This window comes from Leuciscus leuciscus (genome assembly GCF_965113295.1).
Source record: "Leuciscus leuciscus genome assembly, chromosome: 5".
Taxonomy (NCBI): domain Eukaryota; kingdom Metazoa; phylum Chordata; class Actinopteri; order Cypriniformes; family Leuciscidae; genus Leuciscus; species Leuciscus leuciscus.
In genome coordinates, this window is record NC_138729.1 from 4,470,376 (window position 1) to 4,486,534 (window position 16,159).

Here is a 16,159-nt window from a genome sequence, read left to right on the forward strand (position 1 = left end):
GTGATTTTTGAATAGTTTGACAATTCCCTCATGATATTTGGCACACAGTAGTGAGCCGTGATGACCTTTCCTGGCAAAGACTGAGAATCTCCTTTTACACCCATGATACTCTCACCTATTACCAGTTCACCTGCTCATTGTGGACTGTTTCAAAACACTTTCATTTGGATACTCTAAAATCTTTTCACTTTTATTTTGCATTTGTCCCAACTTTTTTGGACGGTGTTGCAGCTATTCAAACAATAAAAAATATTTTTTTTTTATATGTACAAAATACAATTAATTTGGCCAGTAAAAACATAAAAAAACAACAAAAAATTGTATTTCTTTCTGTTCAAGAGATTCTTGATTTTATTGCATTTTATAACATTTCTCTACTTTTTTGGAATTGCAGTTGTAAAGTCTAATTTATTCCTGTGATCCGAGCTGAATTTTCAGCATTATTACTCCAGTCTTCGGTGTCACATGATCCTTCAGAAATCATTCAAATATGATGATTTGCTGTCACTTTTATTCAATTTAATGCATCCTTGCTGAATAAAAGTAAATACAATCTAAAAGTGCTCAAATGAAATGAGCAGGTTTGTTCGTGTGTTTTAATGGATATGACGAAAGTGGGAGAAATGTGATGCTCAATCTGGACTCAAACCTGCATCATGTGTATGTGCACTGGATCTGTGAAACATTACGGATATGATACCTCACAGAAATGACATAAACGCTCTTAGACAGCCTTCATAGGCAGTGCTTGTGTCCATTGTTCTCACGCATACTGTCATTAATGAAGCCAGAAATGGGTGAGGGATGTAGACCTCTGATGCTCATGCAAACCAACAGGCGAGAGAATGACATGAAATCTGTGAACTTTGAACGTCAGTCAGATCTAACTCTCCCTAACAACCGGACAAAACACAAAGTGAACATGTTTGACGGTTGAGCAGGTAAAATACTGAGCAATTATCTGAATGTAAATGTGCATGTCACAGAAAATAGATGCACAAGCAACTTAGATTCATTTTAGACACTGATCTATGTAGATCTTGTATATATTTCACAAGTCTGTGTTAATAAAAGATTAGTCTTAAACTGCTGTGCATTTGAGAATAAGGCCTAATTGCAAACAAATTAGTTTCAAGGTACAGCCTAATAAATAAATAAATAAAAAAGGGTAGCAAGTCAACTAATAGGCATATAATATAAAATAACGCGTTAGTTACTGATACTGAAACTTTCAGTTTTGTTGCCTGATCTGTTCATGCCTAAAGGATCCGCTGATTGTCATCACGATGTCAGTTTACACAGCATTTTTTCACGTATGGAACAACAGGCAAACAATTCTGGCCAAAAAACAGGACGTCCTTTTAAATAGAGAAGATTGTGTGAGCCAAAACAGACAATGCGCCAGTCTCTCGCCATGCCTGGTGAAGCACGCCACGCTTAATGTACATTAAAATATGACGAATGTGTGACGCAATCAGATCGTAGCCAATCGAAATCGCTTTGTGATACAGTGGGCGGGGCGCGCTGTTTTTATTTACAGGACTCGAGTTTGAGAAAGCACATTTAGTTACTCTGTAACTTCTGTGTCTGTTCAAATTATTATTATTCCTGCATGTTCTGGTAGCAAATATACATTTGTTAGAACTGCTTTTTGCTGTTGTTACATGAGAAAGGAATCGAGTGGAATATAGGGCTCTAAGGTGGAATTAATTGATCACTAAATAGGCTTTTTAATATTGCAATATGGACTTTTTTGACCAAGATAAGTCACCGATTAACACCACCACACCGACTGACAACTGGACACCTGTAAGTAGTTTTACAAAAATGTACAACATAGTTAAACTATCGGCTATGCTTCGGGCGCGCATGGTTCTCGTGCCCTTTTCACTATAGCTATTTTCTTTAAATGATCTTTTTTAAATGACTAATACCGTAGTTTAAGAAATTTGAAAAGTAATAATCATTTCAAACACTAACGCTGATTCTTATTTAGCAAGTATACTGACCAAACACTTCATATCTAGGTCATGCATTGCCATAAACTCATAAAATACTTATTTAAAGCTCTACATGCTTTAAATAAACACACACACACACACACACACACACACACACACCGGATTAAATACAATATTCTTACTTTGTTTTTCTTGTCTTTTTAAAGGTATACCCTATAGTGCGATGTATTCAAATGACAATGGCCATCCTAAGGTAGGTTATCTATTTATTTTATCGTATTTTTGCAGTCATTTAATAAATAGATACGTGTATTATGTCTTGTATACTTATTTATATGTGTTAATAATTTGCATCACAGCATTGTAGGTGCAGGCTCCATAATTGGATATGCCATTTATACAAGACTAGTAAAAAAACCAGAGGTAAGCCTCCATAGCTATTGAATTATGACCAATATGTTCATGTATGCAAATGTAATTTTGACCACAGAAACAAACCTGTGTTCCAGGTGCTGCCGTTATTCTTGTTAAGTTTAACAGACCTGCTGTTAGCTTTGAGTTGGATGGTTGGTGGTCTTCTCTTCACCCAGAACTGTAAAGCTTACAACATCTGCTACAACCTCCACATTGTGGAACAGGTACAAAACTGACACAATATCATGCCAAAATTATGCTTATCATATGCGAAAGAACAGTACTTCCTCTATATGCCTTTTTTTAACATGCAATGTTTTTGCATCATACTTCCACTTCCACAAATAAAGCCACATTGGAGCAGTCATATTTGATTGACTGCATCTGGAATCAAAAACACAATCATATTACTAAGATGAGCATCCTTTTCAAACGTTTAAAGTGCTCCTGTTATGCTATTTTAAAGGTTTCGAGCCCTAATTTAGTTTTGCAGGTCTCTTACAATAAGGTTTACATGCATCCACGGTCAAAAATACTTTAATTTTCTCATAATATACATTACAGCACCAGCTCTTTTCTCAGTGTCTGAAACAGTTCGATCAAGGATTCAGTCTCTCTAAACCCCGCCTTTCCTAAAGCCTGCTCTGCTCTGATTGGTCAGATAGGGAGCCAGTCTGTTGTGATTGGTCTACTTTGCTCTGATTGGTCAGACGGCACAGTCTGTTGTGATTGGTCGACCGCTTACAGCATGTATCTGAAACCAAACACATATTAGAATATCTGAATGTCAGCTCCAGATCTTCCTCACACTTGATACACAGTGATACGAACAGTAACAGGCATCAGTTTTACTGTAATAATTCCAGCGTGAGTCTCATCCTTTAGAAGTGCATCAAAGTGGATTTGCTTTCATAGCACAAAAAAACAGCGTCTTCTCAACATGAACAACTCGAACCAAACTCTTCCAGTCTTAGCTATAACTACAGTGTTTGTGGGTCAAAGATGACGTTGTTCATGAAGAGCATGATGCAGCCAATGAAGAGCATAGACTGGCATTATGCAGATTTAACACAAACCTACACGTTCAAGACTGGAATTACCGACTACTCGTTTCAGGCCGTTCAGAATCGCTTCTTTCTTTTAGGAGACAATAACTTTATTTGTCGTGCACTTTAAAACTTTGCAGACCTTGTTCATTCACAAACAGCTTTATTACGCACTGCATGAAAGAGAAAACATAATAGAGGCACTTTAACAATTCTTTCATTGTTTTCTCCTGTCACTTTTAATTCAAGGAATGTTTTTAACAGACTGTTTTTTTTAACATCAAGAAGAAACAATATCATGTTACCAAAAATACCATGGTTTATTGGACGTGTACCATAAAAGTACCATGATATCTTTTGTAGATTTCTAGACTTCCATAAAATAACCTGATATATGCATATTGTAATCATTTAGTATGGTACTTCAAGTTGACACAATCCCTTTTTCGAAAAAATGCAAAGTCTTTAGCCAATAAATTGTTGTCTAAATGCTAAAAAAGAAAAAAGTTTTAAAATACCAGTGAGGGAGTTTTTCTCTACTCTGCCAATGCTTTACAGGCCCAAACATGTGTCTCTCATTATTGAAGCCTGTTTGTTTTCCATTTTGCTTAAAATATCACAGAGAAGACAAGCATGTGTGCTAGACAGTTTCACTTCAAAAATTGTTCTCCGCTCAGACATTAAAACCAGTTTGTTCTAAAGCACAAAACAAACATGGAACTGGGACGAACGTGAAAAGGAAGTGGAGCAGCAAATTTGGTCCATATTCTTTGGCCAGATATAATGAGTTCTGCCCCACTTTTAAACTCCACACACACACTTGTTTATAGCAGTGCATTGTCATGGGTGTGAGTGGACGTCACTGCTCAGTAATGCGTGGAGGCAAAGTTCAGTCTGTTGTTTGGAAGTGCTTTGGTTTCCCTGGACTTTTAAGTAGAGCTGCACGATTAATCGTTAAAATATCGCGATCGGGATTCAAACACCCATGTGATCTTATTCCTAAATGACAGCGAATCGGCTCTGACTATTAAACTTTGACAAGTACGAGTATAGTGAACATTCAGATCTGCGTTCTGACCCAGAGAGAGCAGATGTCATGTACATGTATGAAACCGCTTCACAAACAGTCTTTTCAAGCGCACAGTATCATTATACAATAATTCAAATTATCACAGAAGTACTGGGATAAAGGTTTATAGATCGGCTATAAACACTGATGTCTGTGCCGTAGTGATCAAAATAGAGTAAATCACCTTTCGAAAGTAACTTGACGCTTCAAATAATGATTGTATCGATTACACCAGTAGGTGGCGACAAGTGACTGTTAAAAAATGAGTAATTGAATCATTCACTCAAGAGATTTGTTCAAAAATGCTGATTCATCCAGTAATGAAACTAGTTAGGTCTTTATGAGTGAGTCATTGAATCATTCATTCAACCTTTTTTTAAAAAATAAAACATTTTAAATAGACTACAGCAATTAACATTTCGTGAGAATCTGTTCTAAATGACATGTTATTTTGTTTAGCTGTCTATTCAGAATCTTGGGCGAATCGTAATCTCTATTTTAAACCAAAAAATTGTGATTCTCAATTTATCCAGTATCGTGCAGCTCTACTTTTAAGGCATTATAGGAGCAAATCCATTTTTTTTTTATTAAATTTAAATTTGTTATTGGTTATGCTATTATAAACTAACCTAGCTTTAAAAGTAACATTGCATAAAATTGTGAAACAAAGTAGCGTAATTTAATACGGACATGGTGAAGGGAAAAAATATGAGATGGGAGGAAGAAGTATACGTCAGTGCTTTTGTGTTCTCTCGCAAATGTTTTGTGGGCACTTTTGAGTTCTTTGCAAAAAGTTTCTCTGGGGAAAGCAAAGGTTTTGTGAGAGAAAGCAAGAGAATTTAAATAAAATGTTTCTTCCCATATTTTTTTCCATCACCATGTCTTTTTAGGGGCTCCATAATTTTACACCATAAGTAAATAATCTCATTCCATTTTCTCCGTTTTTATATATATATTGTAGTGTTGGATGCATTTGTCTAGCTTAACAATTCAACATTGTTACTCACATAATTATAAGCAGAATTTATCGGAAAAACCCCTGCTATTTGTGGAAAATGCTGTTTTTTTCCAAATTTGACACTGTTTGCCAATCCTCCATGCACTGAAAACGCCCTGAGTTTTGGAAAACCCTGCCCGAGGTCATGTGACACTCACTGATGAGTCACATCTAACCAGACAGGCATGCATAAGTTTACTAGAATCATTTACATTTTCAAGAGCTCATAGTGACTAATTAAAATGATCTGGTCTTTAATCAGTTCATGTTTTCTTCTTCTTGAGGGAACCACTAGAAGTGTAAAATATGTAAAACTATATTTGAATGTAATTTTCATCATGCATTAAGTGTTTTTTTATTTTAAGAATATAATTAATGACGGGTATTAATCTATAACAACAGAATCATAATGAAAACTAAATCGTAGCATTCGATGTAAAAAAAAAATCCACATATTTTATTAAAAAAACTTAAGTTTAGTCGCTTTCTTATTTTTTTAAGTATAATCAAGTTGATTGTACAAGTCATTATAACTTAAATCATATTAAACTGACTTAAAAATCCCTTCACATTCACCTTTGCATGAGCTTTAAGTGTTTCACTCAGTGTCGTTGAGCATACAACACTGCACTGAATATGACACAGTGCTCTACTTTAACCCGCTGACGCAGTTTGTAATAGCGCAATAGTGTACATAGTTTTGTGACTGTTAAATCAGGCAAAACACACCTTGATCAAATATAACTAACAACTTTAATCCTCTTTAAGTCAACTGTGCTCCAAGCAAAACAGAAAGGAAAACCATGTTGACCAGTTAGGCATTTCTAGATGAACGATATTCTATCTTTAACAACATAAAGAAGTTGCTCAATCCTGGAATGACATGAATGTCAACAAATGTGCCTTAAGACTGTGTTTTTCTAACCCTGGTCCTCGAGTCCCTTGTGTAAAAACAGTGTGCACGTATAGTGTAATTCAAACCTTGAAAAAGGCTTTACTTACAGATAATATAATATTAATAAGGCCACTTAAGTGTACTTAAAGAGAGTAAACTATTTCTTAACACACTTAAGTGCACTTTGTAATCATGTCAAGTTAAAAGTTTAACATTAAAGTACATTTTAAATCATTATGTTTTTGCCGTGCTGTAAAGTATTTATTTTGATGTGTTGATTAACATACTAAAGCACATGTAAAGTTCTGGATTATAATTTTAAATGTAGTTTGTTGTTTGATATTACTTTTAAAGTTAATATACTTTAAATGCACTAAGTTGCAACTTCATAATTATAAATGTGTAATTATAAATATATTTAAATACAAAACACACAAGTTTTAATAGAAATTACATTAAAGTATATTTTAATTGACCATAAATACTCGTAAGTACATGTAGCAGTACAGTTCAACCATATTTCAGAGGCAACAGATGTAATAATGAAATGAAATACATATAATGATGTACTTAAAACTCTAAAGTTCAGCTAGCTGCATTTAATATATATTTAAACTGTAATATATTTTCATTTAATTGTAATTAACATGCAGTCATGTCTGAACACTATGCATTCAATTTGCAAATAAGCATATTATTTACTTTTTATTAAAGTATACGTTGTCACCTGAGGTTTCTGTTATAGCTGTGTTAGTTCTTGTTTCATTTGTCTCTGTTCATTAGTCGTCCCATTTGTTTCCATGGTTACTCATTTGTTAATTGATTAACCGCACCTGTTCCTTGTTTTCTCCCTTCACTGAGTCTGTGTATTTACAGTCCTCCTGCGTCTGTTATTTTGTTGTATCGTTAAATAAAGAGAGACATGGGTTACAGTTTTGTGACAACATGGTTCAACCTTTTCTGAGATTAGAATGTGTAACTAATTAAACTTCATTAACTTCTGCCTTTGACTTTCATCCCGCAGACTCTTTATATGGCCTCCTTCTTTTATACGCTGCACTATGTTTGGGTGCTTTACGCCGGGCTGAGCAGAAAGTATTACAGGAGACTGAACGGGCTCCCAGCCGAGGTATTCAGTTCATCATTATCATCATGTTAATGAAGGAAATAAAGCAGAAGAATGTAGTCATTTATTTTACTGTAAATGCTGGCAATACTGATTCGCCTGTATATTTCAGAATCCAGCAAGAGCAAGAGACTGCAGATGTCTGGCCCCAGTGCTGTCGTGGTGAGTACACTGGACATCATCGGAATAAAAATATCACTGAAACTGATATTAAATATAGATGGAGCAACATCATTTATGTAATGAAATTATAAAACAAGTTTGATTGCACTTTATTTTACAGTACGTGCACTTATGAGTTCTTACCTAAGACTATAATACAAAAAATTTGGCTTGAGAAAGCCTGACCATAAAGTTTGAAGAAGTTTTGATAGATGGATAGATTGATTGCTAGGGGGTTATGTCGTTGGCATGTTTTAACACAGTGAATTAACTCATTTCTAACATGTAATAACATATTGCTAGAATGTTTCAACTATCAATTAGCACATTCCACATTTTAACACTTTGTTAGCATGAATTAGCACATTGCTAATGTTTTAGCTTGTTGCTAGCACGATTTGTACATTGCTAACATGTTACTGACATAATTTAACATGTTTCTAGCATGAATTGCCACATTGCTAGCATGTTTTAACATATTGCTAGCACTAGCAGGAATTATCATGTTGCTAACATGTTTTTTTAACACATGGCTAGCATAGCGACTAAAACCGCAAACAATTTTGTTTTACTGAAATAAAGTATAAAAAAAACTGAAACTTTTTTAATTTCTGCTAGTTGCCAGTATGCACAGTACACATTCAAGCAATATTTACAATAAACTTTTTTATAATCCTGCATAAAATATAGGGCAAAAACCATGCACGATAAAACTGAAAATGTGATATTAGCAGATTTGAGGAATATAATGTCTGTCCTGATCTCTCCACACAGCCTTTTGCCTTTAATACTCACGGCGCCCGTCTTCGTGGCAGGAAATGTGTTTCGTTGTTATACAAACTTCACCGAGCCCTACAGGTCAGTCTAACCATATTCTCACATCTGATTAATAAACGGTTGTTTCTCATTACTTTATCATCATAACTTCACAGAGTCTTATTTGAATGAGCTTATTGTTATTAAACACTTATTACAGTTGTTATATCTAACTATAGTTTAGTTGTTTGTGTGGGTCTAATGAACAATCTATGGAAGCTTGTTTTTGCCACAGAATATTTTTTTTTTTAATTTTAAAAATTAAAAAGGTAATTGCGACTTTTTAGCTCACAATTCGGACTTTTTTTTCTCACAATTGCGAGTTTACATTACGCAATTGTGACTTTTTATCTTAGAATTGCATTTTATAATGTCGCCATTGTGTTATAAAGTCAGAATTGTGAAATATAAAGACACATTTTTTTTGTCCACTTTTCTATCTCGCAATTCTGACTTTATAACACGCAACTGGGAGTTATAAAGACAGAATTGCATGATATAAAGTCGCAATTGCGTGTTTTAAAGCCAGAATTGCAAGAAAAAGTCACATTTTGAGTTTATATCTTGCAATTCTACGGAGCCCCTAAAGGGACGTGGTGGTGGAAAAATGTTTAGGTTGTGAGAAGTTTTTTTTTCCAAATCTTTTGCGTTCCCTCGCAAAATGTTTGCGTTCCCCCGAGAAACTTTGCGTTCCCTCGCAATACTTTTGCATTCCCTCGCAAAGATGTTTGCGTTCCATTAACGTACGGAGCTCTGAAACACTGCCAGCGGGACATTAAACAGGAAGTGTCTGTCCGAGTTCAAAACAGGTTTTGCGTGGGAACGAAAATATCTTTGCGAGGGAACGCAAAAGTTTTGCGTGGGGAACGCAAAAGATTTGAAAAAAAAAATTTCTCCCATCCTAAAATTTTTTCCACCACCACGTCCCTTTAGGGGCACCGTATAATTCTGACTTTACAACACGTAATTGCGACTTTATATCTCGCAATTCTGATAAATAAAGTCAGAATTGCGAGATGTAAACTTGCAATTGTGAGATAAAAATCGTAATTATCTTTTAAAATGTTTTATTCTGGCGGAAACAAGCTTCCATAACAATCAGCTGGTCATTATAGCGAATAAAAAATAAAATAAAATAAAAACACAATAAAATATATGGATTTGAGTTGAAATTGTATTAAAGCACCACAGAAGAACAATGGTCAGTTGTGCAGTTGAATAGCCAGAATGATGCGCCTGACCAATCAGAATCCAGCGTTCCAGACAGTTGTTTAATATGATGCTGATTGTCTTCCAGATGTTTGCTGATGCACACAGGGGCTGTTTATCTCACCTCATATGTAACAGCAGAAGTCACAGCATGTGTTGTCATTCAAAACTATTGCATGGGCATTTTCCTCCTCACCTTCCTTTTAACCTTCATCGGCATCACGGTGAGATTCAGCATCTCGTTTCTGAATAGCTGAGCAATTTATGATTCAAATGTACACCGCTGTTCAAGCATTTCAACAGTAATATTGTGAAATATTATTAAATAACTGTGAATATATGTTAAAATGTAATTTATTCCTGTGATCAAAGCTGAATTTTCAGCATCTTCAGTGTCACATGATCTTTCAGAAATCATTCTAATATGATGATTTGCTGCTCAAGAAGCATTTCTGATTATTATCAATATTGAAAACAGTTGTGCTGCTTAATATTTTTCTGATAGATATAATATTTCACAATATTATTGCATGTACAGTGTTACTGCTCTCAGAAACGCATGTGACTCATCGTATTGCACCTGTGTGTTTCAGATTCTGATGTGTAAAGCTCGCTCGCTGTACAAGCGTGTCGTCACGTCTCAGGGGTTTTTCGGGGACCATCACTGGGCGACTCTCCGGCTCCTGGAGCGACGGATGCTGCTTTATCCCTCCGCTTTCTTCTTCTGCTGGGGTCCGGGTGAGCACAACACAGATTTACTAACAGCTTTAGATTTTGACAGATTTAAAGGGTTAGTTCACCCAAAAATGAAAGTTCTGTCATTAATTACTCTCCCTCATGTTGTTCAAACCCCGTAAGACTTTCGTTCATCTTCGGAACACAAATCAAGATATTTTTTATTAAATCTGAGAGCTGTCTCACTCCTCCATAGGCTTCTCTGAATTGAATTTATAGATTTATTCTGAATCAAAGTAATAATAATATAAATATAAATAATAATAATCCAAATGCATGGAAGTTTTATATGCAATTCGAGTACAAAATCTTACATTTGAGTGCAAGTAGTGAAATAAATCCACTGCTAAACAGTTTTTTTATGATCTCTTGTTTATTTCAGCAATATTACTGGCCACTCTGATGATGGCGAAACCGGACATAATCGAGGGAAGGATGGGAGTCGTTCTCTACATCCTCCAGGTTCGCCAAAATACATAAAAGCTCCCGCAGCAGTAATAGCTTTACCCCCTCACATGCAAGTGTAAAACAGTTGTAATCTTGTTCTCCTCAGGCCTTCACCTCTGCATCTCAAGGTCTGCTGAACTGCCTGGTTTACGGCTGGACTCAACAACACTTCCGCTCTCTGAGCAGCAGCACCGTACGCGACGCAAACACACAGACTCCTCTGTTACGCTCACAGAAACCAAACTACGCCTCTCTGCATTCTGCTGCGTCACTCACTAATCTTGTCTGACACACACGCACACACACACACACGCGTACTTCTATGCATTGGGCAGATGCTTTAAATCAAAGCGACTTGCAGTGCATTCAAGATTTTACCAGTGGAGTCGAACACATGAGAGACTGGAGTCGATACAACACACACACACACACTGCTGTGTCAGAAAAACTCTCCTCATGAAGACTGAAACCAGCTAAGCATCAGTGTGGTCCTTCATGCGTGAAGTTCAACAGACGTGTTTGGTTTTGATGTCGCAGCTGAAGCAGTTCCTCTCGATGTTATATTACCGACACCAGATGGCAGAGATGGATGCTCTCTCACTCACATACTGAAACGCTAGCTAAACTTTTTTTTTTTTCTACCTTGGTTTTTATCATGAGATTTCAGAAGCTGCACCTGCTACTGAAGCTCAGCTGAGAGATCAACTGTTTCATCATCCAGTGTTTGCAATTTGACGTGCTGAAAGGTTTCAGATCACGGCGCACTAGCGACATGTAAAAAAGGGAAAGACCGAAGGGAGATTACAGCCATGGGAAATAGCTCTGAAACAGGATCTGAGAGGACGAAGCTACTTCTTTCCATCCAAAACACAATGCGCTGAATCCACCTACACACTGGCTAGTGATGCTGGGGTCACTTACACACACACACACACACACACATAATTTCCTCTTGATGAACAATGTACAAAAAAAAGCTGTGAGCAGTGCTTCTCAATGGCTGTTATTGAAGAATACGCACAGCTGATGAGAAACAATGTGCATGTACTTGTCAAGATAGTTGCACTGAACCATGGGAATAAGCTTTTTGCTTGAGATGGAAATTGAAAACTTGAAAATATACAGGAAATATTTCGAAATTGTGATTTCCAGGCTTGGGAAAGTAAATAAACTCTTCGTTCCAAACCAATAAGTCTTTTGTTTAACATAAATTAAGATATTTTTAATGAAACCTGAGAGATTTCTGTCCCTCCATTGGAAGTCCATGCAACCAAACCTTTGATAAATGGGTTAAATGTGGTTTAATCAAAGACTTCTAGAGAGAAACGATCACTTTACATCAAAAAGCAGATTTGATGTAGGTTTTTATTCACATATAAACTTTGATCAACACACATAGAGCACATCAAATATGGTCATCAGAAGTTCAAACACGCAAGAACAAACCTTATGAATAACTATGACAATCTCTTCATGGACTTTTTTTAGCGTTACTTTCAGTGGAGGGACAGACATCTCTCATTAAAAATATCTTAATTTATGTTTTGAAGATGAAAGAAAGTCTTGTGGATTGTGGGTGAATTAGTGTAAAGTCATGGGAACTTCTGTAGTTGGTAACATTTTCCAGTTATGCTCTGTTCTAAAATATTTCATTGACTAGAAACGGGTCTTATAAAATATAAAAAATTTTGGTACATGCACTTTTAATGTACTTACAGTGTACTTACCCACAAAAGTACTGAGTAATGGAAGGTACAGTAACTACATGGGTTAAGGTTAGGTTCAGTGTTATGAATTACTACAATAACTACATAGTATGTTCATGCGAATCAGGATTGTAAAATAAGGTGCTACCAAATTTGAAGTCCTTGTTCAGTAATTACAAAGCTGGAAAAGTCATGTAAAATTCACCGTTTAAAAGTGTGTGAATCCTGTTGTGTAAATACACAGATATGTGTGGTGTCATAATCAACATGCTGCACCTCTTTTCCCGTTTCAGTTTGGCTTAGGAGAATTGTTTTCCCATGACAGAATGACTTAAGTTTCAATTTAAGTGTTTCATTTCTGAGTGCTTTTGTATTGTAAATATGTTTGTACATAGCTATTAAGTGTTGTTGAAAATAAATGAAAATTTCAATAAAATCTAAATAAGTGCTGATATTTTGGGATGGTTGATTTCAGCTTCTACAGAGTTTTGTTTGCAGATTAGCTTTATAGACAACCACGATTATAGTATCTCGATTATAGGATGATGATAACTCTATAACTCTGGATTTATAACTCTCTGCAAAATGCTGCCACCTGCTGAAACTACTGCATTATACTTCACGGCTCTCTAGGCAACGTTTTTTATTTATATCACCTGTTAAAAATAGTCTACAGAAAAAAACATAGGCCTAATGGAAGTAAAAGATATAATACATTAAATACATAAAATCCCCAAGGAAAGGCCACAGTGAACAAATGTGTTTTGAGATGTAGTGAGTTTTGGTTTGGTAATGTAATGGCTAAATCACTTTCTTTTGTAGAATAATGTTTCAACTTTGTTTGTCCCTACATTTATAAACAATGTGTTAGATGTATGATCTGTGTTTCCCCCCGTCATTGTGTTTTTGGTTCAGTCCTAGTGTTCCATGATTGTTGTAATTAGTCATGTCTATCACCTGCGCATTGTCAATCACCTCATTATTTATCTTGTTAGTCCCTGTGTATTTATACCTCGTGTTCTCCTTCAGTCTTTGTCCGTTATCGTCAATGTTAGCGTGAGTGTTTGGTGTTTCCCCTGAAAGTTTGATTATTAAAAGTAATTTTTTACGTATTCCTCGTCTCCATGAGCTTTGTCCTATACGTAATGTGACACAATGGGGGCTAAAACGATACACCCCATTAAGAGAGAGGGGAATATATATGCCAGTAGAATTTCTCAACCAAGGGATGGCACTATATATATATATATATATATATATATATATATATATATATATATATATATATATATATATACACACATATATATACATACATACATATATACATACATACATAATAAAAATAAATACCTTTCCCATTACCAATCAGATCGGAAAGGCAGGTTTTTTTTCAAATGAAAAATATTTGTAAAATGGAATTAAAATGTCTAACGTGTCTTTAATAATAATACAGTGTTTATTGGTTATGGTTAGGGGTAGGTGTAGGAGGGCTTTATGGTATTTAATAAGGTGGCATCCATTTAATAATTTAATAATAATAATTTACACTATGTTATTATTGCATTGGCCTACTGTAATGTACAACAACACTGAGGTGCAAATAGTATCTGCCATTATTTATAAATAGCATCTAACTACTGCACATATTGGAAAGAAATGGATATTTTTACGTAGTGTAAATAGAATCTATAAGTATTCTCATTTAGTGTAAATCTATTAGTAATTATCTATTCTTACACTTTTTTGTGAATGTATTGAATGTTTTGAATGTGCACAATCTACAACTAATAGTTGGTAAAAAGTAGGCCTAGTGGTAAATGAATAGCTTTTAAGTAGTTAGTTTGTTTATAATGTTCTTACACCTTTTGTGCATGTTTTGGATGTGATGCATAGCATACCCCATGATAGTGTTTTTATGAAAAAAAATTATCAACAATTAAACAATGAATTGACAAAAACATGGACTGTATGCTGATTATTTATATAGATTTACTGTTGTATTTTATCAGGGGCGTCATGCAAGCCAAAATTCTGGGGGGGCACAATCTGAGACGTTGCAATTGTTTTGACGGGTGATATGGATCATGTTAGGAGGGGTAAGGGGGTTTCTCCCCCTGAAATTTTTTTTATTCTGGCTGCTAAACATACCATTTCAATGCAGTTTGGGAGGGACAGAAATACCTTAACGGAGCTAGCAGCAACCCTCCTCTATCTGAGGACTAAGTTAAAGTATCTATTTTGTAATGTTTATGTAAAAGACAGGTTGATGAAAGAACTGTAAGCTCAAATTCAAAAGCTTTTGAAGTCTACTTCATTAAAGCATGTTTACACACACACTTACTGTACACTTAGGCCTACTACACATGATTTTAAAAACAGTACCATTGCAGTTTTTATGTTATGATAATTGGTATGTGACCTAAGAACGATCTTACAGTCTGACTGTGTGGTGCTCTGAAATTAAGCTATTTTAATATTAATATGTGATGAAGGACTTTGAAAGAAGATTTCAGTGCTGAATAAGGTTAACACTACCCCGTTTATTTGAAAATGGTTAATATTTGACAGAAATGTAAAAAAGTAATCAAATCAAATGTAATATGTAACATTACTTTAGTAAAATCATTGAAATACTGTAGTTACACTGCTCATTATTATATTTTAAATAAGGAACTTGTAAAGAGTAATTTAGAGCTGCCTGATCCGTGAATAACCGTGAATAACAGTCTATGGGAGAAACATCAAGTCGATGCCTTGATAACGTTAGGTTGTATTTTGCAGTTAGCCTACAACAAATTTAACACCCTCGTTTCTATGAAACTGAAAACAATTGAACCAGCTGGAGACTTTGACACAAGACAAAACAGAACAGATGTTTCAAAACCGATCAGATAACGTTACTATGGCTTTGTATGGCAGTAACGTTAGCCAACTAGTTTACGGTTAGACTAGGCTAGCTATCGATAACGTTACACTGACACAACTTAAGTTAATGCTCTGAATTCGCAGCTAATATCAAATCCATAACTTTTTGATCAAGTTAAAATTTCCAGGTCAACCACAAATAATCCCACTACCTTTTAATATCATCCGATAACTAATTCAATGCCGATTTGTTGCTTTGCCCACTTACCACTTCAAGACCATATGTAAAACATTGCCAGCTCAACGTGCGAGACGAGTGAGTTTGGCTGAACATACACAGCAAAGATTCTAGAGTGCTACGCGGGTAGCGCTCTAGATTTGATATACACAGACACCATATTAGGAAAAAGGGGCGGGCTGATGCATAGCTGACCGATTTTTTTACACATCTAGAAGAATACATTTGAGTCGTTATAGGCTCTGGTATATTATGGAGCATAATAGGAATAAAGTTGTGACAAAAAAAATTATCAGGGAGGAAAAATCTGAGGGGGCACGTGCCCCGTGCCACTTTGAATGGGCATGACGCCACTGTATTTTATTAAAGTAAAAAAAAACATGAATTGAGGTTATATGAACGTTAGAAATAATGTGATGGGAACGTTAAGAAAACTTTCCTGGCTAACCAAAAACAAACCATAAAAAATA

General features: G+C 35.3%; 1 protein-coding gene across 1 annotated transcript; it reads left to right on the forward strand.

Moving 5' to 3' along the window:
• Positions 1–1,550: 1,550 nt before the first annotated feature.
• tmem116 (transmembrane protein 116) lies at positions 1,551–13,037 on the forward strand. Its single transcript, XM_082170436.1, has 11 exons — positions 1,551–1,809; positions 2,168–2,214; positions 2,321–2,384; positions 2,471–2,599; positions 7,407–7,511; positions 7,621–7,670; positions 8,445–8,528; positions 9,784–9,919; positions 10,289–10,433; positions 10,813–10,892; positions 10,984–13,037. Exons 1-11 carry the CDS (start codon positions 1,744–1,746, stop codon positions 11,164–11,166), a joined length of 1,089 nt encoding a protein of 362 aa, XP_082026562.1. The 5' UTR covers positions 1,551–1,743; the 3' UTR covers positions 11,167–13,037.
• Positions 13,038–16,159: the final 3,122 nt, after the last annotated feature.